General features: G+C 58.3%; 1 protein-coding gene across 3 annotated transcripts in view; it reads right to left on the minus strand.

The window, feature by feature from the left end:
* CABIN1 (calcineurin binding protein 1) overlaps positions 1–27,526 on the minus strand; it is a 107,190-nt gene that overhangs the window by 27,020 nt on the left and 52,644 nt on the right. For all 3 annotated transcript variants that reach the window (XR_003567670.1, XM_027845617.1, XM_027845616.1), the window contains exons 26-29: positions 26,170–26,348; positions 20,343–20,510; positions 18,842–19,164; positions 17,895–18,008 (exon numbers count right to left, since the gene is read on the minus strand). Coding sequence is in view for 2 of the 3 variants with exons in the window: in XM_027845617.1 (XP_027701418.1) it covers positions 17,895–18,008; positions 18,842–19,164; positions 20,343–20,510; positions 26,170–26,348 (784 nt within the window). In the remaining variant the exon portion in view is untranslated. The remainder of the gene's footprint in view (positions 1–17,894; positions 18,009–18,841; positions 19,165–20,342; positions 20,511–26,169; positions 26,349–27,526) is intronic.

Genomic DNA, 27,526 nt, shown 5'->3' on the forward strand with positions numbered 1-27,526 from the left:
TCTCTCCTCTCTCCATCTCTCCTTCTCTCTGCATCTCTCCCTGTCTCCCTCTCTCCCCCTCTTTCTCTCTTCTCTCACTCTCTCCATCTCTTTCTCTCCTTCCCTCTGTCTCTCGCTCTCTTTCCCCCCTCCCCCAAGGGAGGGGCTACACATCTAAGAACTCTGGTTTCCTGCCCACACTACCCAGATCAGGGCCCCACCAAGGAAGGGTGGCCTGCAAGGGCCCCCCAGGGGGTGGGGAGACTGGCCCTGTCTTCAGGCTGCCACCAGTCAGCCGTCCACTCTATTGAGTCCCCTCCCCTCTTAACACAGCTCTGTTGTGGCCAACTCAGCATCCCAATTCCAGCCACCAGGCCTTTGCTGGAGCTGCACCCCTCCCCTTGCCTGCAGGGATTATCAGAGCGCCAGCCAGGCTGTCAAGGGGAAGGACCTGGACAGAGAGTGAATCAGGGCTAGAAAATGGAACAGAAAGCCCAAACAGAAACATGGATTGGATGCGCAGGGGACTTAGAGGCATGCAGACCAGCAGGTTCCAGCCCCGCCACCATTCCTTATGAGCTGTGTGATCCTGGGCAAGTCCCTCCCCCACTCTGGGCCTCTGCTTTCCTGGGGTGTCCTGGTCTCTGGGGCCGGGCACAGCAGAGTGGGTGGCCCAGGCTCTGAGTGCGAGTTCTCACCACCAGCAGATGAGCCCCTGTCCAGAGCTGCTCCCTCCCAACGATTCAGGTGCCCTAATTCCACTATAGAGATGTGTGGACGTGCTTTGTTTTCTCCCCGTTCAAAGCTTGGCACACAGGAGGTGCTTCAGGAACGCACGACCTCTAAGGAAAGTTGCTTCCAGCTCTTAGGTGGGCCAGCTACAGGACGTAGGGACATTCCAGAGACACCCAGCAGAGAGAGATTAGGAGATACCCGCATCGAGATGAGAATGGAATCCCCAGGGGCTGAGGAGGTCACCAGAAGAGCAGGGGGCTCTGGGATTTGTGAGAGAGACTTAGGTCACGGGCCAAGAAAGGAACAAAGATCTGGGAGTCTGAGTGGACCTGACAGGAGTTGGCAGCTCCGTTGGGAGGGGAGTGGCAGGGCTGGGGGGTGTCCAGAGGAGGGCAGCCAGCATGGGTCCCAGGAGGATCGATTGAAGAAGGCCAAGGGGAACAAGAGGCCATCTCGGAGGCTGCTGGGGTCCCCTCTGACGTGATGATTCTGCGAGATGATTGGTCAGAGATGTAGGAGGAGAAGCAGGAGACCCAGACAAGAGAGTGTCCAGGAGAAGTCAAGAGAAGGCCATGGTCCTGGCCACCCAAAGACCACCGGTGACCTGGGAGAGAGCTGCCTCAGCGAATGAAGCCAGCCTGTAGGGGGCTCAGAGGGGACTGTCGTCGACAGCTTTGTGGCTGTGACAGGGAAAAGAAACGCACGAAAACAGCCGACAGGGAGATGAGGATGAGGGAAGGTGGGGGGCCACCTAGGCATGTTTGTAATCAGTAGGGAAGTAGCCGATAGACAGGAAGAGAGAAGAACATGGGATAAGGAATGAGAAGAGATGATGGGACAGACCTGGATGGGGTAGGATGGCATGGGCCAGGACGGAACGGGATGGGCCAGGGCAGGACTAGAGGAGATGATGAATGAGACTAGAGACACAATGGGATGCAATGAGGAATGAGACGATGGGATGGGGGAGGAGAGGACATGATGAAAGGGCCAGCTCCTCAAGTTGATGGAGGCACAGATGCCAAGGCCAAGAACCCAACCGAGGAGGCGCCCCTTTCCCCTCCTCCCTCTGCCCACATTCTGATCTCCATCCTCTCTACCTCTTCTGCAGGTCTTTCTTCCCTGACTCTCTCCTTCAGTCATTTACCAGTAAGACACTGGATTACCCTTGATCCTCATTCTCTTTGGCACCCTCTCCACCTCTGGGGGATCACAGAAATACAGCTCCTCTGGGAGATCCCTATCTCCTGACAGTTGGGAGAAGGGTGTACCAGATCTGACCTAGATTTGGGCAAAGTGTCCAATAACATCCTTCCGCTATTTTTATGGGAAAAGAAAGCCAGGTGAGATAACCGCCTGGATCACACTCAGAGGGGAACGCCCAGCGCCTCCAGCCTATCGTCCTGCATCCTGGACACCATCACCTCCCAATGCTTACAAAAGAGACCCTTCCTACAGCGGGGCTGGCTGACACAACCAGTCATCGATTGACCCTAACCAGACATAGTGTTGTCTCTCTGCACACCTTCTGTCCTTCCCCATTGCTGGGACCATGAAAAAAACAGCTGCTGAGCCTCTGGGAAAGAAGAGGCGGCTGCCAGGAGCCTGTCTGGAGGCGTCAAGGCCCCAGCCTGCCCAGCCGGCCTCGCTTCCTCTCTGATCTCGTCTTCACAAACGAGCAAACCAGCGAACATGGACGAAGCACCTCCCGTGGGCAGACTCCAAGGGCAGCCAGACTCCGAGCAGGAGGTCTCCATGGAGTGGCCCAAGGCCGCGGAACATCGTCCTCAGCGACCGGGATGACGGCACGGAGCGAGCGGCCATCGCTGACACACCACAAGTCACTGGACGCCGCAGCCTGGATCCAAGAGATTGAGCCAGAGGGCCGGGCTGAACCAAAGAAGCTGGCATTCAAACGGTGCCCGAAAGCTGCTGACCACTGCGGCTCTGTGACAGGACCCCGCCCCACCCTGGGGCCAGGGGAAACCTCTGTAATTATCAAAGATCAACAAAGCGACCCTCCCACACCCCACCGATGAGCTCCCCCGCCTCTACCATCTCTCAGGATGGCACCTTCCGCCCCTCTCCTCCTCCTCTCTCCTGCCTCCTGCCTCCTGCTGCAGAGCGCCCCTGCCCGCGTCCCCTCTCGCGGTGCCATTTTCATCTCTCTCTGCTGAGTGGCTCCTTCCCTCCTGCCGCCCCCATCCTCAAAGCCATCTGTCTCCTCCTGGGCCTGGCTGACGTCCCGAAGAAGGCCGTCTATGACTGGGGTCTCCAGCACGTCCTTCCCTCTCCCTTCTAAACAACTTCCTTCAGTCTGCCCTCCAGCCTCCTCATCTCCAAAGTCATGAGAGGCCGAACCCGACGGGGTCTTTTCGCTGGCCTCTCTACAGCCTCGGTCACCGCTGCTCACTCTCTCCTCCCGGTCATGCTCTTCTCTCTCGATTTTTCAGGACAGCTGGCCTCTCTTCCTCACAGGACCTTCCTCCAGGCCGTGCCCTCGAATCACAGGTGTCCCCCAGGGCTCTGCCCTTCTCCCTCTGTCCCGCTGCTCTGGGTCAGCTCACTAGTTCCCATGGACTCAATGACCTCAAATCTGCCTGTCCTGCCCCGACCTCTCTGCTGACCACGAATCTTTCATCTCCAAGTATCTTTCAGAGATACCAAACTGGATGGCCAGTAGACCTCTTAAACTCAACATGTCCAAAACAGAACTTGACCGTTCCCCTTCCCCCCTTCCCATCCTCCCAGGCCCAGGCCCTCCCTCCCAACCTAGGAGCCATCCTGCGCTTCTCATTATTCCTCTGACCAGCCTCACCCCCATCCAATATGGTGCCAAGGCCTGTTGATCACACCTTGGCATCATCTCCCCAATATGCCTCCTCTCCCCTGCCTCCACCCCAGGGCAGGCGCTTATCTCATGCCTGGACTGCGGCAGTAGCTGCTGGGGGGGGGGGGGGGAACCTGCCTCAGTCTCTCCCCTCTCCAGCCCATCCTCCATTCAGCCACCAGAGTGATTTCCCTAAAGCGTAGGCCACTCCTCCTCTCCAGACTCCGTAACCTTCGACGGCTCCCACCCACCGTCTCCCGGCTCTGGCCCTCTTCTCTGGCTGTCTCTCTGCTCACACCCTCCTGGTTTCCATTCTGCCCAGCTCCAAGAAGCCTTGGCCATTCCCCATTCATGGCGGATCTTCCCATCCATAGCTCGCCCGGACACGGGCATTTCCACACTGTCTCCACCATCACGCTGTGAACTCTTTTGCCTTTCTCTGTACCCCAAGCACTTGGCCCAGAACCTCCCTGACCCTCTGCCCAGCCCCTTAGGGACTCATGTCTGCTCCCGGCTTCCAGATGGGCCTGGGGGACTCCCAAATCTCCATCCATAGCCGTTCCCTTCCTAAGCAGAGGATGCGGGACACACAACTAGGCGGCTGTTCCTATGAAAAGGATCTGGGGGTCATGGCAGACCCCAAGCTCCACGGGATTCAAAAGAAAGGCCGACAAGCTGAGAGAGGGTGGAGGCTGCAGCGGGTCCCTAGTTTCCCCCTCTAGCCTCGGTTCTTCATACCCCTTCACACACTCAGGGTCATTCCTGTTGCGAGAAGCCTGGGAAGTCTCGTCTAGACGGATGCAGAGAAGGAAGCACTGTGGATGAGAGTGGGCGCCGCGGTGGGGACGCCTCCCAGGTAGCAGGCGGGCGCTAGTTCCAGTCAGGGAGCTGCTCCCGGGGTGTGGCGGGCCCGGACAGATGGGACCAAGGAGAGGGCAAGGCGAGAGCCCCACAGGGCGCTGCAGCCCAGATGGCCACGCCCCAAGCAGGTGTCCCGCCAAAGCCTGGATCACCATGGGCTGCTGAGTAGCCATTATTCAGCTGGCCGGTGACCTTCCCAAAGCACAGAGTGAACCGTGTCACTCCCCCTGGCTCCCCACTGCCCTGCGGAGCCAACACAAACGTCTCCCCTTGGTGGTCCGTTTGCCCACCCTGCTCCCCTTTGCAGCCCTCTGGCTCCCGTCTCCAGGCCTTTGCACAGGCCTGGCGTGCTCTGCCACCTCATTTGCGCCTCTCAGGGGCCCCAGTTCCACATCCTAAGTGCTGAATAAATGCACGGACTGACTCAAGACGCACACGCGGTGTCCCCTCCCTCAGAGGCCTACCACGGCCTCTGCACCGAGCAGAGATTCAGGAAATGCCTATGAAGGGACCAGGCAGCGCTTGGGCACTTGGGTGGGGCTCAAACCCTCTGACCTTGGGTGGCTGACGACAGGTAGGGGTCATCCAGGTGTGAGGCTGCTCCAGCTCCCTGCCCGGCTGTGCAGGGAGGGCCCTTCCCAGAGGCCCGGGTTGGGCAGGAAGGGAAGAGGGAGACGGCCGGTTGCTCGGCAGGCGCTGAGGAAAGTCCTAAGAAAGGAGCATGGAAAGCGGAGGAGGGGAAAGATGACCAGGCCGGGCTGGCAGTGGCGATGCTCAGCCAGGACCAGCTCCAACCAGCCCTGAGCCCGAGATGCCCCTGGGGAACTGGCGGGCAGCCACCCCATGACCGGCGGCAATTCCATGGAGTCCGGATGCATCGCTGTGCCAAACTTTCCAAAGAAAAAAACTCCTCCACCCCAAAGAGCGGAAGTTATTCTCAGAAACGAGGCCTGGGCTTTTCAGTCACAGGAAGGAGAAGAAGGTGGGATGCTCTGGGCACCGCCCAGCGGAGCCCAGCTCACTGAAGGCTCCTCTGTGGCCATCTCCAAACTTTCTCCATCCACACCCATCCTTCCAATTCACAGGTTGGAGACACAGCACGCCCCCAAACTGCCCTGCGGCCATCCCTGCCAGCACACTGCAGTGTGCCCCCTGCTCAGAGGAGGCAGCAACCTCCTCTCTGGCCTCCTGGCCCACGACGGTCAGAGCACCCACCGACCAGTGACACCCTACGAGCCAGTCAAGCTCAAAACTCCCTTTATGACCACCAGGACAGCGGTTCACGGTGGCTCTCCAGGCTCCAGGCCATGCAGATCCCTGGGGGGGGGGGGGGGGGGGGACTGCCAAGTCCATGAGACCCTTCCAAAACACGCTCCCCCTCGGCCCAGCCTCTGTCCACTATGAACATGTCCCAGACGGCGAGTCCAGAAGGAGAGGGTGACGGACGGCATCCAAGGCCCAGGAGGACAAGAAAAGGCCATTGGATCTGGCCACCAAGAGACTGCTAGGAGGGAAAGGGAACAAGCATTTATTGGCAGCCAGGTGGCGCCATGGTGCACAGGAATTGGGAAGATACCTTTTCATGAGTTCAAATCTGGCTTCAGACTCTCACTAGCTGTGGGGACCTGGGCAAGTCACTTCACCCCGTTTACCTCAGTTTCCCCATCTGTAAAATGAGCTGGTAAACCACTCCAGCGTCTCTGCCTAGAAAGCCCCAAATGGGGTCACGGAGAGTCAGACACAACTGAACAACAGTAAAACAAACGCCTACTGCGCGCCAGGCAAACGCTAAGCACCTTACAAGTCTTGTTTCATGTGATCCTCCCAACAGCTCTGTGACAGCTGGGGAAACGGAGGCAGGCAGTGGTAAAGCCCCCCAGCTAGGCAGTGTCTGCGGCAGATTTGCACTCAGGGCTCCTGACTCCAGGTCTGTAACTCTGTCTGAAGCTGGCAGCTAGAATGCCGAGGGAGAAGCAGAGGAACGCAAGTGGAGACCCATGACGGCTTTGGTATCACTCTTCCTGCGCATCCAGCAGGCGTTTAATAAGTGTTTGCGGGATGGCTTCTCCTGCTGGGCAGCTGTCAGGCGTTGTCGGACCCTTCCCTGAAGCAGCAGCGCCTCAGGCCTGGGAGCTGCGCTGGGCAGACCTTTTGGGCACAGTCCCTGCTGCCCTCCACCCTGAAATCTTCCCCACAAGAAGGTAAGCTCCCTCAGGGCAGGGCCCTTCCACTCCCCTTCAGAACCCTCCAGGCCTCGCGAGGCTGACCCTCCATGCACTGACCTGAAGCCTGCACGTGCCCCTGGGCAACTCCCAGAGCATAGAGCGCCAGGCTGACAATGACTGGATGGGTGACTAACTGGGCAAGTCTGCCTCAGTTTCCTTACCTGAAAAATGGGGATAATAACAGCCCCTACCTCTCAGATGACCTTTCCGACGGTGGCTCTCAGAGCCTCAGTGACAGTGAAGGAAGCATAGAAGAGATCTCGAGCCCCACGCGGGGTGCCGTGTGAGGACAGTGGGGGCTGGAGGCAGGAGCCCCGCATCTCTCCAGCCAGCCCCAGCCACCTCTGGGCTTCCCTCCAAGGTCACCTTCCCCTCCTTCACAATCCATCTCATTAATCAGCTACTGCCTCACTGAGCAGAAGGAGCTCTTGAAGGGCAGGGAACCCAGTAGGCATTTTCAGAAATGCTTGCTGCTGGACAGTCTCACTGACCATCCTCACTGCCTCCTCCAGACCTTCTCCGTCTCATCACTGTGATACTGACCCTACTCTGATTCTGGAAGTGAAGCCAAACTTCCAGATGACGCCTGCTCAGAGCAGAGACCGCTGGAACAGACTCACCCCCACTGCTGTCTCCTATCAAGCTTGCAGTCCACTCAGCCACTCTGATCCTTTTCAGAATACCTGCTGCATATCCCTGCCTCCGCCATCTTGGACTGGTACTGCTGATTTCTGTGCCTGGTGCCAGGCTCTCCATTCCTTCCCCTGAGTTTCATCTCAGTAGGTTCAGTGCAGGGCTCCAGCCTCTGGAGACCCTTTCCAACTTTTACTCCCTCGGTTTTGTGTCACCTAACCCCTGGATGAGCGTCCCATCTCTGCTTCTCTCCAAGTCCTTGACCAGGCTCACATCTACTGCCTCCGCAAGACTAGAAGACACTTGAGCGGAAGCTTTGTTAAAATCTAGGAAAACCGTGCCCACAGCATGCCACTCATACGCTGCTCCACATCACTCTGGCAGAAAAGGGCACAGGATCAGTCTGGCCTGGCCTGTGCTTGCCGAAGTCAGCTAGGCTGTCTCATGGCCATGCTCCTGTCCTGCCCGTTCTAGAGGTTCCTTAGCCATCTCCTCAATGAAACATTCTAGAGCTGGGGTGGGGAACCTGTGGCCTCCAGGCTCTAGAACTGTCCCAAGAATCAAAGGCAAGCGTATGGGTCTACACCCTCTTCCCTTTTTTGGAAATCAGGAGAATGTCTGGTCCCTCTCCCATTCTCCAGGATCTCTCCAATGTCCCTTCCCACCTGCCAGTTTTCTCACTGTCCCATCCATACCACGCAAAGGTCCCATCTGGGTCTGGCTTCTTTTGGATGATGGAGATCCGGCGGAAGAGTTGGGGCAGCAAAAACCTAACCCTGATTGCGGGCTGACACCCTTTGGCAGAGAGGGAAGAAGCAGGCAGGGCTGAGGAAAAAAGGAAGAAATGTTCCTAGTCAGGAACAAGGAAGAGGAGGCCAGCGGAGGTCATATTCGAGGTGACCCAGGGGATGACGCAATGAGGGCTGGGAAGAGCCCATGGGGAGGACTCAGGGAGGACCGAGATGGAGAAAGGCCACAAGTCAGTAGCAGTTCAAACTCGCCAAGGCTCCTGGCGCTGCGGCCACAGAGGAAGATGGTGGGAGTGGTCCAGGGTCAGAGAGACAGAGAAGATGCTCCTGAAAGGGCACATCCCAGCTCAGTCCAAGCTGGGCCAGAGGATCTCTGGAGTCTGTCCAAGCCAACGAAACCCCCTGCAGAGCACCTCAGTCGCTCCGCCATCACTGCACGGCCAGTCCAGGTCTGAGTGAGGACCCAGGCTTGGGGTGGGCAGAGGAACGTGGAGCCCTCTTCAGCTAGCAGCAGTAAGAACAATGATCAGAGTAAGAAAGAGCGCGCACTTCTCTAGGGTCGGAAGGTCAGCAAAGAGCTTTACAAACAGCTCACAACGACCCTGAGAGGTAGGTACTATTATGGCTCCCGTTTTACAGCAGAGGAAACTGAGGCACGCAGAGGAGCCCTGCCTTCTCTCCTTTGGGCCACTGAACTGTGTCTCTAAGCACCGACAGGGGCTCCCGAGTTTGGGTGCGGCTTGTTTTTGCTGTAAATGGTCTCGTACCCATCCCCATGAGGAATGACAGGGTAAAATCAAGACTCTGGCAAAGCCGTGGTGGGTAAGTAACCGAGGCGCTGCCCCCAGGCCAAATGACTCTTCAATTGGTTCAAACACCACATTCCAAACACAGAAGAAAAACAAACAGGGCCAGGCTAAGGCCAGTCTCTCATGGTTCTGGCAAAATGACAAAGACATTTCAAAACAAACCAGAGCCCAAGAAAGCAAATACAAGCCTCACATCTGGGAAGGGAAAACACATCCAGCTATTAACGCTGGTGAAACCCTCGGGGAGGGCCATGTGCTTGGAGAAAGGCCTGGGTGCAAACTGGGGCTCCGACTCCCGAGCCGGGTGACCGCCTGCCCGCCTGCCTCAGTATCCTCCCCTGTAAACTGGGGCTCCCTGACTCGCAAGCTGGTTGACCGCCTGCCCACCTGCCTCAGTATCCTCCCCTGTAAACTGGGGCTCCCTGATGTACAAGCCCTCAAAGACAGGCTGCCACCCTGCACAGCCCCTCATCCTGGGGAGGGTCCAAGGCGGCCCACAGCAGGGGTGCCCCCAGGGAGGCCGCCAGGGCCACCCCAGGGCACACAGTGCTGGACCGGGAGTCAGGGAGCCTAAGAAACCTCCTCGCTGGGTGACCCTGAGCAAGGCAAGGCAAGGCACTCAAGCCTCTGTTTGCCTCAGTTTTCCTCATCTGTAAAATGAGGCTGATAATCGCACCAACCTCCCACAAGATCATATTCACAAAGAGCTGAACGATGCCTGGAACACAGCAAGAGCTTAATAAATGCTTGTTCCTGCAGAGGGATGCCCTGGGACAGCCAGGAGTCCCAGCCCTCCCCCATGCCCCTGGGTCATTACCACAAGGGCCTTGGCCCACACCGGCCCCTCCCTCGCCCCCAGGATCAAACGGCAAGCTCCAGCCTCGTTGGGCACGCCTCCTCCAGCCCTCCATGCCCCTCCATGCGCTCTCTCCTCACGGCCACATCCCAGATCCCCTCTCTTCCTCTGAGGGGCCGCAGCCAGCAGCCCCGCTCACACGCCACTCTGCCTTCCCGGGCGTGTGCATGCACATACGTGTGTGCGTGCCGTTCAGTCACTCAGTCCTGGCCGCCTCTTGGTGACCGGGCCCCTCGAGCCTCCACGCGGGCAGCGTCCTGTTACATAGATGATATATCACCATCACAAGGCAAGGCGCTCTTGACTTCCTGCTGATGTCAGGACACCTTTGTGGCCACCCCCTGGTACAGAGCACACCGTCCCTGGCACACACCAACCAAGCCACTCGCCATCCCAACCTCGCTGAGGCCTCCTGACACCAGCTGTGCCCCGGGGCCCGGTGCAGCAGGGCGCCTTCTGAGGGGGAGGACAACGCCTCGAGCCAGCCACGCATCTAGAAAGTGAGGGGGGCTGGACCAGGCACTCTAATAGTGTCGGAGGAGCTGAGCTGCATGGGTGGACAGACTCCCCTCACCTGGGAGTTCCCCGTACCAGCTGCACAAGCCGGGGCAAATGCTTCCTGTCTGTCTGACCCCAGAGCTCCCTAAGGATCAGGCCGGGCCCCCAGGCAGGTCCCTGTGACCTGGCGGACCCCACACACCTGGTGGCGCTCTACGGACCTCAGCTGAGGCCTGTGGGCAGAAGGGGCCCCGAACTTGCCACCCAGAATCTGAATGGGCACAAACGCCAGGAGCCACGAAGCCAAGGCGCACAGGACCAATCCAAGGCACTTACTAGGTGCCCACCAGGTGCCAGGCCTTGGGCTGGGCACTGGGGAGAGCCCCAGGCCAGTCATGCTTTACAAATATGTCCTGGAGAGGGAGGCACTGGTACGATCCCCATGGTACAGCTGGGGAAACTGAGGCAGGCAGCAGTGAGGTGACTCGCTCAGGGTTGCACAGGCAGTCAGGGTCAGAGGCTGGATTTGAACTCTGATCTTCCTGACCCCAGACCCATGCTCCGCACACCGTGGTGCTTAGCTGCCAGAAGACAAAAAGGAAATAGTCCCCGCCCTCGAGGGGTCAACATGTACACACATAAGTAGACACAGATAGTACACACGAAATGAACACAAGACCACTGGGGAGGGGGCCCTTTGGCGGACGCCAGGTCCACGCTGGTTCGATGGGGCCACGAGCCCCTACCGGCGTGCCGCCAGTGTGAGGCCAAAGCCCCGGAGGAGCTGTCATCAGCGCTGGTGAAGAGACTACAGCTCCCCTGGAGTCACTGGGCGGCCGGCTGTGGGCTCAGTCCTAAGAGAACACAGGAGTGCATTCCAAGCCCAGGGCACAGCCAGGGCAAAGGTCGGGAGAGGGGAGATGGCAGACGGAGTGTGGGTCAGGCCGGGAAAGGCCTGGAGCTGACGGCCGAGCAGAGAGAGGAGAGGCCATCCTCTGCATCGTGTCCGCTGACGTTGATAAGGGCCCTGGGGTAAGGGGGCACAGGAGCTCCCAGAAGCCCTGGCAGGACCAGTCTCTGAAAGGCTGCAGGCCCTGTATGTCAGGAGGAACTTCCCAACCAGAGAGAGGCGGGCTGCTTCGTGAGGTAATGAGCTCCCCGTTCTTGGAGGTCTTTTAGCAGAAGCCAGACACCGCTTGTGTAGGCTTCCTGGGAGAGGTCTGCGCTGGATCGGGGGCCAGATGCTTCCCACTCTAAGCACTTGGGCCAGGCCTAGACACTTGCCCCGCTTCAGGCCCGTTCCTTTGCTCTCCACTTCTCCGGGGACAAGAGATTTATCTTGGTTGTCAGAAGACAGGGCCTGCTTCCTGAGAACTCGCCTGGAAAACAAGACCCTGACCGAGCTCCCAGAGAATGCAGCGCGGCATCGCCTCCACTCGCTGGACCTTGAACGCCGGCCAAGCTAGCCAGGGAACAGCGTGTGAAGCTGGGCTCCAGATGGGGAGCATGTTTGACCGATGAGCTCGCTTTTTCCAAGGGGAGGCCCAAGAGCCTGGACTCAACAGCCGAGGTCCTCCCCGCCCCCGCACCGGCCCCCTCTGGCAGCGGTGCACGCTGCAGAGGCTGCTAGGCTAGGGCCGGCCGGGCGCCAGCCCCAGGACCCCCTGCGCCCCCCTCTGATCTACCCTGGGGAGGTGGGGGCAGGGGTTGTGAGAGCAAACAGCCTTGGGGCCTTCAAAGAGGGCCCATAGCCCAGGCACAGCACCCGTGGGATGCACTCCATCATCATCATCGCCCCACAGAGTCTGCTACCTTCTTGTCTCCCTCCCTGCTCCTCGAGAGCAGGGATGGCCTGCGGCCTCTCTCTGTAACCCTGGTACTTAGCCAACTGTACTAAGGGCCTACTACACGCCAGCCAAGTGCACACAGTAGGCACTTAATATTGACTGAGATATAGAAGACGAGCTGGTCAGGGCACACCAGTTTTCAATGGAGGGTGTGGGAAGGGGCACCAGGAGCTCTTGGCAGTCAGTAACTATGTGGGTGCATACAGCCCCCAGAGGCAGCTAGGTGGTGCAGTGGATAGAGCACTGGCCTTGGAGTCAGGAAGACCTGAGTTCAAAACCAGCCTCAGACATGTACCAGCTCTGTGACCCTGGGCAAGTCACTTCACTCTGTTGGCCTCAGTTTCCTCATCCGTAAAATGAGCTGGAGAAAGAAGTGGCAAACCACTGCAGTATTTGTGCCCAAAAAACCAAACAAACCCAAATGGGGTCACAAAGACTCAGACAGGACTGAAACAGTTGAACAACAAAGCTCTTGGAGTTACACAGAAACCCCTAGAGCTGCCCAAGTGGGAGACGATGCGGAGGCAGACACACAGCGCCCAGCGGGTTAGCGGCCTACAGGGATCTGCCCCGAGGGAGCTTGCCAACAGGTAGCACCCCCCTGCCCCTTCCTGTGAGGTGGGCCTCAGGTCTCTGGGATGCCGCTTTGGGCCGCTCAAGCTGCAATCCTGATCTCAGGCCCCAAGGGCTGGCTCGCCAAAGGTCACTAGGGACAAAAGAGGAACAGGAAGAAGAACCTGATGACCCCAGGCCTCTTCTCATGCCTTGGCTTTAACGCCCTGTTCTTTTCCAAGGCAACTCCACTCACAGCATTTCCTCAGTGCCTCCAGAGAAGGCTCAGGACAAGCACAAAGGCCTTTCTGGCTGCCCCCGAGCTGAGCCTGGAGGGAGGAGCGGTCTGGGCAGGTCACCCAGGTGCGGCGGGGCTGGCTGCCCATCCTCTGCTCACGGGGTGCCACCCTCCTCCCCACAAGCTCCAGGGGCAAGTACAAATCCCTCGCCTGCCAATCGGAGCCCCCTCCCACCTCACTCCCCACCACAGACTCCTTCACCTGCTGACCCAGCCTCCTGGTTGTTCCATGAACAAGCCCCTCCCCCTCTGGGCTCTGCCCATTCTTTCTGGCCATCCCCCAGGCCCAGAATGCTCTCCCTCCTCCACTCCTACTACTGACCTTCCCAGCTTTCTTCAAGTCCCAGCTACAAACCCACCTTCTCCAGGAAGCCTTCCCTGACCCCTGCTAAAGCCAAGGCCTTCCCTCTGTTCATTATCTCCTACTTATCCTGTCCAGAGCTCACTTCGTATCTAGCTTGTCTGCTTGTTTCCCCGTTAGACTGAGAGCTCCTTGAGGGCAGGGACTGTCTTTGCCTTTCTTTGCCCAGAGCTTAGTACAGTGCCTGGCACACAGCAGGTGTTTAATAAATGCTTACTGACTGGCAGATATAAGAACACCTGAAGGCAACACCTAGAATCCCCACCAAAAGAAGGGTTCCAAGCATGCCCTTGGTGTGATAGGGGGGAACCATCCCAGCCTGTGTGGGAAAGGGCCCCTGGGGGGAGGCGGGGCAGGGACAGGATCTGGGACACAAGCCAGCCTTCCCAGGGCTGGGCCACCGGGACCTACACTGCGAGCACTGAGCCCAGGCTCCCTGGCAAGGACCCTGGACAGAGAAAAGGGGTCAGCCAGGCAGCCCCACCCAAGGCTTCCCCGCCGCAGTCTTGGGGACAAGCTGGCCCCCTCCCCCGAGCCTTCAGCTTAGAGCCTTAGAGGATGGGCCCCTGGGTCCCACTGCCTGTTGCCCCCTGACTCTTTGATTCAGGAGGGTCCATGCACAGGTTGTAAGTGTTTTGAGAACAGTATTTCCATAGGAGTGGTTTCCCTGGTAATCCCACATCTTTTACTTCAGACCGTTACTTTGAAGAGGGGTGGTCTGCAGTGGTTCTGGATCCCTCTGTGCCCCCAGGAGCTCCCCCTCCATCTCAAAGCCCTCTGACACCTCCCCCATTCTCTCTTCCCTTCCTCCCATCTGATGAGGCGGTGGCACCTCTCCTTGCCAAAGCCACGCTCGCTGCCCCGGGGGATATAGCTCCGGAGTCCAGAAGACCTGGAGTCAAATCCTGCCTCAGATATCTCCAGGACAAGCCCCTTAGCTTCTTCTTACCTGTAAAACGAGGGAGGGGGCTCGATGTCCCACTCCAGCAGAACGCACCTACCCTCGCGCCATCTGCCCTCAGTTCCCCACTGCCTCTCCTTAGCTTCTTCAATCTGCCTTCCACCCTCTCCCTTTCCTCCAAAGTGCCCAACAATCCCTTAACTGCCTGCTGTCCATGCTCCCCCTTCTTCACCTGTGACACTCATGATCGCCTGCTTCTCTCTCTCCTGGTTCTCCTCCTTCTCACTCAATCGGCCAGTAAATGTGCATTAAGCACCTACTCTGCGGCAGGTGCCCTCTAAGTGTGGGCGCCCCCAGGCTCTGTGCTGGGCCGTCTTTCCTTCTGTCCCTAGCCCCTCTCTGGGGGACCTGTCAGCTCTGCAGATGGTGGGCATCTCCCGGATCACTTATTTCTTGCTGTTCTTCCTGTACTAGTTTCCATCAGTAACAGACTGAGGTCTGCTCACTCCCTTGGAATCCCAAGGTCACCCATCGGGAGCTGAAGAGGCTGCCCAGAGAGGCAGTCCTCAGACACCAGGCAGGCCGGTGCCCTTTGCTTTTCCCTAGATCATGCTGGGGGACCGACAGATAACAGCCCAAAGCGGGCATCATTCCCTGATCTCCAGCCACCATTTCAGTGAAGGTACTGCCGGTCGTGGCCGCGTGCACTGATGCCAATGACGTGCTACTGGCCTCTGTATTTGCCGTCTGACACAGATTTAATCTGAATTTTGAGTTCTCAGATCCCGGTCCCGCCCCGTCGTGGGCCAACAACTCCTTGGCAGCTTCAGCCACCTGCCTGTGGGACGAGTCCACGAGTCAAGCCTTCACCCCCGTCAGGGATGGCAGCACCGGCCGCATCCCCCAGCCCACCCTTTACCACATGGGGCCAGCCTCCAAATCAGCAGCAGGCAGGAAGTCGAGGCAGCACGTCCCGGAGCTCATCAGGGTCAGCTCCCCACACCCCACTCCGGGCCTGCCCCACAGGGCTGCCCAGCCCTGACACTCATCTCACGCACAAGAGATCAGAGCCTTTAGGGGAGCAGAGAACTCTCCCAATACATCTTAAGTTTCTGTTTCTATCTTCATCTCCAAATACACCCCTCCTTTCATCTCTACTCTTCCGCAAGCCATCCCTTGTAACAAAGAAAAAGAGAAAAAACAACCCAGGCAGGCCAAGCCGGAATGAGGCACCAGCTGATGTGGATGTACCCCTCCCCTTCCTACCCCCCCCCTCGCAGGCCTCCATCTTCCCCGCACAGAATGGGGGAGGCACGCTCTGTCACTGCTTCTGCTGGCCTCAGTTTCCATTTTGGGCTCTTTTCATTGAAGTCATGGTCATTGTTGCCATGGATATTTTTCAGATGGTTCTCCTGACTTCAAATAAGTGATCAAAGTTAAGGCGGAAACAATTCCCGCTAAATCCTGAAGTGAAGTGAGGCGGCCCCATAGCCCACATTCACCTGGCACAGTTCTCAAAGCTCAGCCCACAGCAATGAGGCTAGAGAAATATCTCAAAGGCTTTGAAAACGATCAGCAAAGGGGAGATAAAATGGTCCCTATTTGCTGATGATATGATTTTACTTAGAAAATTCTGGAGAATCAGCAAAGAAACTAAGACAGATCAAAGCTTCAGGAAACAAAATAATCATTCAAAACAGTTTTTCTATGCAGCAAGAATAAAACCCAGGAGGAAACAATGGAAATGGAAGTGCTACTGCCACAAAACTGAATAAGTCGTTCCCCAGAGATCCAGGCAGAAAAAACACTCCTCAGAGAAACAGAGAACGTCTTAGAGGAGGGAACAAGGATGATGCTGCCGCAAATCAGTTTACAGATCAGGTGCTTTACAATCAAACCACCCTGGGGACTTACATTTCTTAAGAGAGAAAGGAGCAAGAAGGGGCAGGAGCGCTCTGATGATAGGCTAGTGATCATCAAAGCCGTCTGATTCTAGGTAAAAGAAGAGAATCAAAGGAAGAGACTGGACAGGAGGAAGAATCCCAAACGATGGGCCTCAACTAACTCAACGATCAATATGCCAGAGAACAACAGTCACCTGAGAAAGCATCCCCAGCTGAGCAGAACGATGAGGGAAACCCCCCAGACTGGCAGAAAGGTGTAGGCCAGTCGCTTACACCACACAGCATCACAATTTCCAAATGGAGACGCGAACTAAATATCTGAAATCATGCCAAAATTTTGAGAAGGAACAACTTGGGTGCCTTTCAAGGCTATATCACGATACTTACTAACAATGACAGTGAGCACTTATTCAGCAGCTGCCATGTGCCAGGTACTGTGCTAAACACTTCACAGATACGATCTCATCTGCTCTCACAACAACTGAGAATGTCCTGGGAGGCTGGTGCTGTTATGATCCCCATTTTACAAATGAGGAAACTGAGGTGAACAGAGGTGAAGTGACTTGTCCAAGGTCACCTCGTCAGTGTCTGAGACTAGGTTTGAACTCTGGTCTCTCGTATTCCAAGCCCAGCCCTCTGTGCACTCTGGCGCCCCCTAGCAGCCTCACAAGGATTTAACTCTTCCTGACTCTAGGCCCTGCACTCTGTGCATTGTGGCGCCCCCTGGCGGCCTCTATGACTACGGCTGGGGAAGTGTTAACCAAACCCAGACACAGTTACAGGCAAATGTGCCACTATGAACTCTGGGCCAAACGAGGGACGTTTTACCGGGCAGGACACTTGGGGCAAAGGGCATGGATGGGTCAGTTCCTTCGACGCTGGCTGGCCCGACCTGCCGCTCCACACATGGGGCACAGTGCAGCCCATATTTCTGCACCCAGCCTCCCTTCTTTTGTCATTTTGGTCAATTCCAAGGGCCCTTGCAGCCAAATCTACTGAAAAATGAGCTCAGTCCTCGGCTCCCCTGCCATGGGGAGAAGGCCACCAATGCCACAAAACCCACCATTCCTGCTCACGCAGGAATCCTTGCCTCCTACTTATTCAGGGGGTGGGGGAATCGGTTCACTTAATCACATTTCTGCTTTAAAAAATGTGACAAGCTTCTTTTCAAAGTCATTGTCTTGCTGAGAAATGTCTCTGCTCTTCTGATGAGACTTGTGGCCCCCGCCTCAGCGTCTCAGCTCTGGGACACCTGCCTCTCCCAGGGAGTTCTCTACCCCTGCTCACTCACCTCTAAGGCTTCCTTGTTTTCCCCAGTTGTCCAAGGTTGGGGGGCGCTACCCCCAAAAGGGATGATTTTAAAAAGATGAGGACTATCGCCCTGGGGCTCTCAAAGGGCAGGAGGAAGGAGCCTCTGGTACAGGCTGACAGGCTTAGAACGGGAAGGACTCAGACCGCCTTTCATTCCATAGGCTCGGAGAGCAGGCCATACCACAAATTACAACTGAAACCAGGGCTGCTGGACACAGAGCCACAAGATCGTCAAGTGCAGACCCTACTTTCCTCTCCCATTTCAGGGGTGAGAAAACGGAGCGTGTACAGTAAGAAGGGAAGCTCCCGGAGGGCAGGAGAGGATTGGTTTAGCTTTTCCTTTGCATCCCAGTACCACGCATACCGTAGGCACTCAACACTTGCTGGCTGACCGATTAGCCACCCTCCACTCATTCCCAGACACACTGGTCAGCCCCCCACGTCCCCGGAGCCTAGGAAGGAGGCTCCATCCTTCCTGCTTCTCTCTTGGCAGAGCCTGGCCGCCAGCCCCCACGCCCCAAGGCAGCCGAGAAAGCGCTACTTACATTGAAGAAATTCGTCTTGTTCCTCTCACAGAAGAGGCCCTGGGCGGGCATGTGTGGCAGCTGCTGCCACGGGATACTGCTGCCTAGCAACACATCTCGGGCCCACTGGAGGTTCTGTGAGGAGGAGGAGGAGACAGCAGAGGAGAGCCATGGTGAGCCCAGACCCATTGCCCACCCTCGGCCGCAAGCCCCAAAACAGGGCTCTTCTCTGGACTTGTGGGAAGTTGGTCTCATTTCAGGGGCGCCGTCCCCACTGGCCCCTGAGGCAGTGCAACGGATGCATGGGACGGCCATGGGGAGCTCCTCCATTCTACAAAGCTCGGATAAAAATGGGGCTGCCAAAGATTCTTGCAGGTACTTAGAAAACCACACATTCACATTATCAATGTTCTACTATATTCTTATGCATTCTACTCAGTATTTCCCAAGAACTCGCTTATCTGGGCTGCCCTCTGGAGTGCTGGGGCGGCCACGACACCCAAGGGCCCCTTGTCTGAAACCTCTGCTCTCCAGGCAGCGCTCCCCTCCCCCAGCCCCACCCCGGCAGGAGGCCTGCCCTTCTCATGACGCCTGCCACCCAAGCAAGGGCACAAGGGAGGAGGGAGGGGTGGGGCAGAGCCGGCATCGCGGTGGCCCTTCCAGACTGGCTAGCTCCAGTGGCTTGGGTCAAACAGACTCTAAAGGCATAATCATCCCCATTGTACAGATAAGGCAACTGGGAGGGGAAGGGGGAACCCTCTGTGCAGGGTCTGCGCAGGAGAAGGCCTGAAGAGCCTAGGTGGAGATAAGGAAACAAAGGCAGGCAGCAACGAAGTGCCTTGCCCAGGGTCAGCCAGGCAATAAGCATTTGAGGAGGCCACATTTGAACTCAGGCCCAGCACTGCCCCGCCGTCTGCCCACCCTCCTACCTCACCAGCTCACTCTGAGGGCCCGGGGGCTGCCCTCACCTTGTGGGTCTTGCTGTGCGCGTAGAGGAAGGCCAGGCGGTACAGACTCTTGTAGTGCTGAGGGAAGCGGCTCAGGCAGAGGCGGAAGGAGGCCACACACTGCTCCGTCAGAAACTTGCGCTGGCCCTCGGCGTCGGCCGGCAGCCGCTGGCACAGCTCCGCCCGCTCCCCGAGCGGCTCGCCTTTCTTCTTGCTGTCCCACGGGGATGGCGCGGCGGTGGAGGCTGCAGGCTTGGCCACAACATCAACCACAGCTCTCAGGAGCCCAGGATCCCCTGGAGCCCGCAAAGATTCCACGCCTTCCAAAGGCTCCTCGCCTTTCCCTAAAAAAGGGAAGTCACATCTCAGCCGAGCTCCTGGACCCTTGATGCAGGCCAGAGCCTAACTCCATGTTTGTCATGGGAGGGCGAGCAGAGGGGACAGAGACAGAGAGACGAGGAAGGCGAAGAAGCTGGCCCTGGGAAGCGCCCCCCATACAAGGGGCTCGGTGCCTTCTCTGGCCTATTGGTTCTCCCACAGGACGCAGGCCCCGACCAGCCACCACGGTGAGCACTCGCTCCCTGGGAAGGTCGTCACTCTCCGGCACCCACAACAGGACTCAGCAGTTAACCTTGCTCTGGCTGCACTCGTAGCCTTGAATGAGCTAAGGTGGTCTACTTATACTGCCCCCTTTCTTAGGCTGGTCCATCATTTCTGCCATCACAGCAGAAAGTAAATACAAAGTAATCTGGGGTGGGAGATCGTCAACAGACGGGGAACATTTCAAGAGTGAAGTAGTGAACCCTGACCTGGGCCTTGAAGGAACTAGGGACCATGTGAGGTGGAAGGGAGAAGGTAGTGCATGCTCGGCACAGGAGTCTGCCTGTGCAAAGGCCCAAAGACTGGAAACAGAGAAACACTTTGGTGCTCCCCGTTTAGCGGGCCCTCCTCTAGCCTGGTGTTGTTTTACATTTCCATCAAGGACTCAGATGAAGCCTTAGAACAAGTGAAAACAAAGCATCTACAGAAGAGCCCAGGCGATTCCTGGGGTGTGACACAGTGTTAGCTACAGGGAGGCAGAGACGGGAATCAGGTGAGAAGGGCGGGCTTCTCTGAGGGGACAGGGCTGGGAAAGGCACGGGGACTGATGGAGGGGCTGCCCATGGGAAGGGGTTCGAATTCTTCTGACGGGTTAGAGAGAAGAAGAAACTACCAAAAGGCCAGTGGAGCCTCAGTTTCAGGAAGGGTTGCCCCAGGACCCACGATCCCGCCTGAGGGGCTATTCTGGCACATCCAGGCCGGGGGCCCACAAGGAGAATTCTCCAAGGGCAGGAGGCGGGGGCAGGCCTGGTGCTTGGGCCATGCACTACCTAGAAGACCCTGCAGCCCATCCAGAGGGTGAGGCTGGCCACATGCTGGCCTGCGAGCCCAAAGGGCAGGCGAGTTCTCTAAGACCCCTAAGGGTCAGGAGCTCCCTGCAGAGAGCCTCCCCAGAGTGAAATCCCAGCCCTGACGCACATACCTCTTTCTAGGACCAGCCCTGGAGGCACAGCCGAGGCGCAGGACCCCAGGGGCCGCTTCTCCAGGTAAGGCTTCCGGGAGCTCTCCTGGGAGCTAGGGGGCTCACTGAAGACATCCTGAGTCGAGCTGGAATCAGAGAGGGCCACTGCGGTGCTGTCCTGACTCCTCTCTAGAAAAAGGACAAAGAGGACCCCGTGAACCTGCCACTCCCCAGCAGAGCTGCTCAAGAGGGCTCCTTCCCACTACCCAGAAAGTCAGGCCCTGGCCAGCCCGAGTGAGAGCCCATCCCCACGGAGCTGGAGGCTCCCCCGAGGGCAGTGTGCCCAGAACACCATCTGGAACCCCCCGTGAGGCACACGCCAAGCTTTTCAGATCTACTTCCTGGCACCAAGGCCCTGAACGAGCAGCCTGAGCCTGAAACCAGGACCAGCACCGACAACCCGAGGACGACGTCCAGAAGGCGTTAACGAACAGCCAGAGGAACAGGTCAGCCAGAGCAGAGCCCTTGCAGGCAGCGGCCTGTGATGGGGGAGCAGCAGCCCCGGCTGGGTAAGCCAGCCTGGCAGCACCCTGGGGCCGTGCCCCCGAACCTGACGACATTATTAATCCAACATTGATGGAGAGCTTCCTAGGAGGCGGGCACCCTGCTAGGCACCAGGGAAACAAAGAGAAAGCAGGAACATACCAACAGCTGGTCCCCCTGGAGAGGATGGCCCCAGCAGCTGGGACTGGGGAAGACCCCCAGGAGGAGATGAGAGGGCTCCTCTGCCCACAGCTCTCCACCCAGGAGCCCTGGACCAAGCACCTGCCCCTCTCAAAGAGGCATCCACCGACTGGGGACCAGACTGGCCAAACGGACTGTGCAGGACTAAGGGGGCAGGAAGAAAGGTCACGCTGGAGTGTGTTGACCAGCCCTGCCCCCCGCCAGAGGCAGGATCAGGCTCCCCCCAGAGCCTCCCCTACGGAGTCTCCCCCAGCAGGCTTTATGCTCCAGGAGCAGGGGGAAGGCGCAGGACCAGGCCCCCCACGGAGCCTACCCCTGCAGGCTTTATGCTCCAGGAAGGCGAGGACGGCGCAGGACCAGGCCAGGCCTGGAGGCTCCTGCTCCTCTGGCCTCCCTCAGGCTCCACTTCTAGCAAGTTGGTGCCCTGGATGGCCGGTGCAGACCAGTGGGCTGCAGCCCTTCCCCAAGCTAACAGGAAGGATGAGCATGCCCACTAACCAAAGGTCATTTGAAGTCAGTTCTAAGAGTGAACTGCTCTCAAATTCTCCAGTCTCAGCCCAGTGGCTGCCTGGACAGGCGGACATTTCGGGGGGGGGGGGCTCTGCCACGAGGTCTGACACCCTTAGAGCCCCAGCATTGCACAAGGTGACTTACAGAACTCATCCCCCTGGGAGGGAAGGAGGCCAAAGGTGGAGAAACCAAGGCTCAGGAAGGCAGAGCTGGCATGCAGACCTGTCCCCTGCACCTGCAGATTACACAGCACGGGTGCAGACCGTACGGTCGCAGAGGTAGGTCTGGGTCCATCCCCGCCCTCTGCCCCACTCCAGCACCGCTATCTTCTGACGTGACACGTCCACTGAACGGGTGGGCCAAGGCCAATGCTCTCAGAGGGAAGAACTGCCAGGCCCAAAGACGCTTGGCCTGGACAAGGGAGGGGTCCTGCCCCTTCCTGGGCTCATCGAGGCCTCGACGGGTCTCAGGCAGGGGAGATTCAGAGCCCTGGAGCAAGCCACCATGGGCAGCATGGGCAATCTGGCCATGCCCTGTGTGAACACCGTGGAGCCGGTGGGAGATGGCCCACATGTGGAGAGCAAGCAGGAAGGCGGGCTGATGGAAAGCGTAGGGCTGTCAACAATGACCACACCAAAACGTATCAGCACAGAGGGACCAGGGACGCGACACGCTTCTTTGTCCGCCATGCCCACACTTTCTTGGAGGCCTGGGACACCAGGAGGATTAAGGGCCCAGACTCCCGGAACCACAGAGTTAGTCGTCATCTACTGAGATGACTGTGGACTGCCCCGGGTCCCAGGACAGACAGACCTACCTCCTCTCAAAGGCCCAGGCTGAGTCAGTTTCCACTCTGTGGAAGCCCAAATGCTGTTTCCAACAGGCCAAGTCTGGGAGCAGCCAGGTGGCGCAGTGGATAGAGCACCGGCCCTGGAGTCTGGAGGACCTGAGATCAAATCTGGCCTCAGACACTTGACACTTAGTAGCTGTGTGACCCTGGGCAAGTCACTTAACCCCATTGCCTAGCCAAAAACAAAAACAAAAAGGCCAAGGCAAGCGGAGGGCAGAGCCCCCCAGAGAGCCCAGAGCTGCAGACTCAGGAGACTGCAGCCTCACGAGAGGAGCCCCTGTCCCCGGCCAGATTTAGGCACCCACCCGAGTCAGCACATGCCAGCTCCCTACGAGGCCTTGTGAGGTTTAGCTGGGAAGGCAGGAAAGCCTGCTCCAGAGCGCTACGCAGAAACCTTGGCATGGTAGATGTGGCCTCTCATGGAGTCAGGAGGAGCGCGCCAGGCTAGCAAAGGAGTCCCAGCCCTCCACTCTTGAGAAGTGGGAAGGTTGGGAACCCAAGCAGACAAGCCCTGTCGTGGCTGCTGAAGGCGAAGGCCCCACCCCAAGTGGCATCCCCAAAGACATGTGCCTGGAGGATCACTACCTCGATTGGAGAGAGGCCATCTGCCACATCACTCAGGCACTCCCCCAATTCTACCTCTCCACATGTCTAGGTCCCATGGGGAGCAGGCCTTCTCCAAAGCCACGGCATCCGGGTCATCAGCCCTATTCCAGGCTCACTGGTATCTCAGCAGAGCCTCAGAGAGCCCAGGGCCTCCCGGCCACACTGGACCATCTTCGGGGAGAGCACAGGCCCGGTGGGTGTGAGCGAGGCTCGGGCCAGGCATGTGAGTTGGAGCAGGGCTCTGGGAAGCCACCAAAATCACCCCAGGCATGCATGGGGTTTCATGGGACTTCAGCAGGGGCAGGGAACAGGCTAAGTCAGATCCCTGAGAGTGATGGGGACACCTGGAGTCAGAAAGGCCTGAGTTCAAATCCAGCTTCTGACACTTACTAGTAGTATGACCCTGGGCAGGTCACTTTACTCCTGCCTGCCTCAGTTTCCTCATCTGTGACCTGGGAATCCTAATAGCACCTGCCTCCTCCCAGGGCTGTAAAGGGCTTAGCTCAGTGCCTGACACACCCGCTGTAAATGTTAGCTATTATTATGACATCCAGCCCCAGGGAAGGGGCTGGGGGGCAGGTAGTGCCGGGCCATTGGGGTAAACTAGCACCCCAGTCTCTACTGATACCAAGCATTTCTAGAACTTTACAGATGGGATCCCCTCTAATAGGAGGCAGGTGCCACTATGATCTCCATATTACAGCTGGGGATACTGAGGCAGACAAAGTGACTGGGCCAAACTCATCTGGTGAAGCTGGATTGAAACTCAAGGGTCCCTGACCCTGGAGCCCCCTCGTGGCCGGGAATCAGCTCTTCCTGACCAGTGCTTGGTGCACTGTGGTCCCCTAACAGCCTTGGTCAGAAAGATGCAAAGGAAGCACCGCGCCCAGCTCCTCCGGCCTGGACCCGGGGCGATGGCCACTAGCCAGCCCAGGGCAGCAGGCCTGGGCCCTGAGCCACGGTGGCTGCAGACTGAATGGATGAAAAGGTCTGGGCCATGCACCATGCTAAGCCCCGAGGATACAAATACAGAAGAGAAGGCAGTCCCTGCCAGCCAGATACAGAATGCCCCTCTAACAGGGGAGGTTTCAGGTGCCAGGCACATGGGCAGAGTCCCTGGGCCTTAGGCGGCAGATGCCAAGCAGATGGGAATAACGGTGCCTCTCTTTTCATGTCCTGCTCACTGGTGAAGCCCCGTCCATTCCCAATGCTTCAGTGTTTGATGGCGTTGAGGACTTGGGGGCAGGGCTCTCTCTTGGTCCTCCGTAGCAGGGGCCGCGTCCCTCTGGGGACTGGGAGGGCACTGGGGATGCTGTTTCTCGCTGTTTGCAGACACTGGTGCACCAGCAGGGATGGGGAGCATGCAAATAATGCTAAATACATTTGAAAAGCACTTGGCAAGTATCTTCTTTTGTCCTCCCGACTACTGTTGCCCCCATTTTACAAATAAGCAAACTAAGGTAGGCAGAGCTGAAGCATCATGTCCAGGCTCCCACAGCTTCTAGGTGTCTGAGGATGGATTTGAACTCAGGTCTTCCTGACTCCAGGCCCCCTGCTCTCTCCATTGCACTGACCGGCTGAAGCTTTCAGGTTAAGTCTGGGGGCAGCACCACGTGTTTCCCCCGTAACAAGACTCATTAGGACTCCTCAAGACGAGGAAATGCAGCGGACCCTTCCTCTGAGGATGGTCTGGGAGCCCCCGCATGCCCTTCAGCGCACTTGATGACAGGTAAAGGTTTGTGACAATTTCCCAGGACCTGACATTCCTTTAAATCCACTTATTCTAGGAAAAGCACGCCAGGAAGAAAACGGCCACGCTCTCCTCTGCCATGAGTCACATGCAGGTGGATGGGAAGGTCGGCCGGGCTGCACAGGAGGAGGCCCCAGCCCTGGCCAGATCAAGGCGGAGGGGCTATGGCCAGTGGGCCAGGGCCCTGCTCTGTGTCCCCGGGGAGCCGGCGGGCTGAACGCTCACTCCCGGCACGAGGAGGCTGCGCTCTCTGGATGTGAAAGGGTGGCAGACGGGCTTAGCTACAAGCTTCTCCCACTCTCTGTGGGCCCCATCCCCACCTGGAGTGATGGAGAAGGGATTCATGGAAAGTCCAGCTGCAGCCCTGCCAGCCGCGGGCCCGCGCTGACCGAGTCAGGCCCAGCCCAGCAGCCGGGCTGACCAGCTGACCACCAGAGCCTCCTGGACGGCCCAGCCTGCCCCGGCCCCTCCACCTGCCAGCACAAAGTGGAAAGGAAGAAATATCCTGGGGAGTCATGCTCCCACCGCCTTCTGCAGGTGAGGGTCAAACAGAAAACTGCGTGCTGCAAACCCACTGTTTTACAGCTCCCTGCCACCTGGGATGTGCCCAGCTCATGCCTCCAGGCATCTGAAATTTGCACTCACTGGATCCCCACCGATTCCCCTCATCTGGAGAGACGCCCCCAATACCGCCACTGGCATACAAGTCTGCAAATGACAGGGCGCACATTTAGGGTTAGGGCTGGGGCACCTCCCAGGCCTCTCTACCACACAGAAGGCCCTGAGGACGGCTGCCCATGGGAGAGCACTTCCTAGCACTTCTGAGTTCCAGAAAAGAAGCTGCTGGGGGCTGGGGCCCCAGGGGACCAGGAATAGGCCCAGGTTCAGACAGATGAGGAGTGCACACAGGTAAGGGGTGCTCACGCACCTCGGGAAGGCCCTGCCACTTCAGGGACCATGGGGAGAGCTCAGGCCTCAGTGAGGGGCACGGCCAGGGGGCTAAGGAAGAGCGTTGGGTGGGCCCAAGAAGGCCAGGCCAGACTCCATCTCCCCACATCGATGGCCCAGTCGCTCTTCTTAGTAAACCACTTAACAGAAGCGAGCCTGAGCCAAGGAACCCCTGACCTTTCTCCCGGTTTGGGTCCCAGCCTGAGCAGCGACCGGGGCCTCCTAAGGAAGATCTCCCAAGCCCTCACCAAAAGTCCTTTCAGAAGGAAAGCCCAGGGCTTTGTCCCAGAGGGGGCATCCTTGGCCTCCTCCCAGGCAGGGCAGGATGCAGCAGTGCGCTGGGCCAGGGATCGCTGAGATCGGGGTCGTGAGCCCCACCGCCACCCCAGCCCCCTCCAGCCTCCCCCCCGAGGGGGCAGGATTGAGAACAGGGACTGTACCGTCGGGCGTCGCCTGCTGGCGAGGGGTTTTACATTTGATGTAATCATGGTCGATCGGAGTAGCTGTGTAAGGTGGGGATGTCAGACCTGGGCCGGAGGAGGGGAGGAGGGAGGTCCCAGGGCCCGGAAGCGTCCCCGCAGAAGAGTGGGAGTCCTCGTCAACGATGCAGGCCTTCTCCCTGTAAGAGTCAGGGGAGAGAACACAATACAGAGGCTGCGGACAGACGCCCAAAGCAGGAAGGCCCTCGGCATCTGGTGGGGGCCCCACGGCTGGCACGGCTCGTTCTGACCCCAACCCGACTGCGGGGGATCGCCCTCAGAGGCCCTTCCTGGCCACAGGGTCCCCCAAGCCGACCAGACCAGATTCCACTGCACAGATGTGGATGAAGCCACCGCTGGGTTGGGTGCCTCGTGGAGCTGACCTGCACCTGCAGCCTGAGAAAAGTGGCCAAAGGGACCTCCCCCCCAACTCCCTGGGCCCCCACTGCTCCCGACATCAGCCTTCTCCAGGCTCCAACACCACCCAGCGCTCCCCGAGTCGGGAGCTGGCAGGACCCAGGACAGCAGCGGATCAGGGGTCAGCTGCCGTGGGTGCTGACGTGCACAATGACAGGCCTCCAATCTAGCTCAACATGCAAGAGAGGGACATTTTGGCTCTCACCCTGGGGACCCCCGGGGTCCTCATGCTCCACCCACAAGGGCCTCCAAGGAACGCTGACGGCCACACCTGGAAGGCCGATGCAGTGGCCCTGCCCAGACCCTCCAGCGTCCCCCAGACTGCCCTGGGCCGCCTGCCCCGCCTGCCGAGAATTCACCTCCCGAATCATCTCCTTTTGTGGTCGGCCTCGGTCCCTCACTCCACACTCACTTCCCACCCTGGCAGCGCAAGCTGCTCACACCGTCCTCACGGAAAAGAGGATGGCTGAAGAATAAGGTCTCCAGTGGAGGGCCCCAGGGGTCTGTCCTCTGTCAGTGACCAGCACAAGGCTGTGGGTGGGGGGCACCCTGACTCACACGCTGAATGACCAAAGGAGCCTGAGCATTGGGCCAGAAGAAATGAATTCAACAACACTGAAGGCAGAGGTCCGTCACAGGGTTCAAAAGGTCAACCCTGCCGGTACGCTGTGGGCGTGCCAAGGCCAGAAAGCGGCCCTGGGAGGGGCCTTGTGGGGCCCAGGGGCCAGCCGCAGGGAGCCCCAGGCTGCCCAAAGGCAAACATGGCGCCAGGCCTGGGGTCCATTCATTGGGAGACAGCTCGAGCTTCCAGCTCGCGAGCCACAGAAGCGCGAGCAGCCTTGAGCCACACGCATGCACTAACTTGGGCAGCTTTTCACAGCGTGCCACGTATCTTCTCTCT

This window comes from Vombatus ursinus, unplaced genomic scaffold, assembly GCF_900497805.2.
Source record: "Vombatus ursinus unplaced genomic scaffold, bare-nosed wombat genome assembly UNPS02015012.1, whole genome shotgun sequence".
NCBI classification, from domain to species: domain Eukaryota; kingdom Metazoa; phylum Chordata; class Mammalia; order Diprotodontia; family Vombatidae; genus Vombatus; species Vombatus ursinus.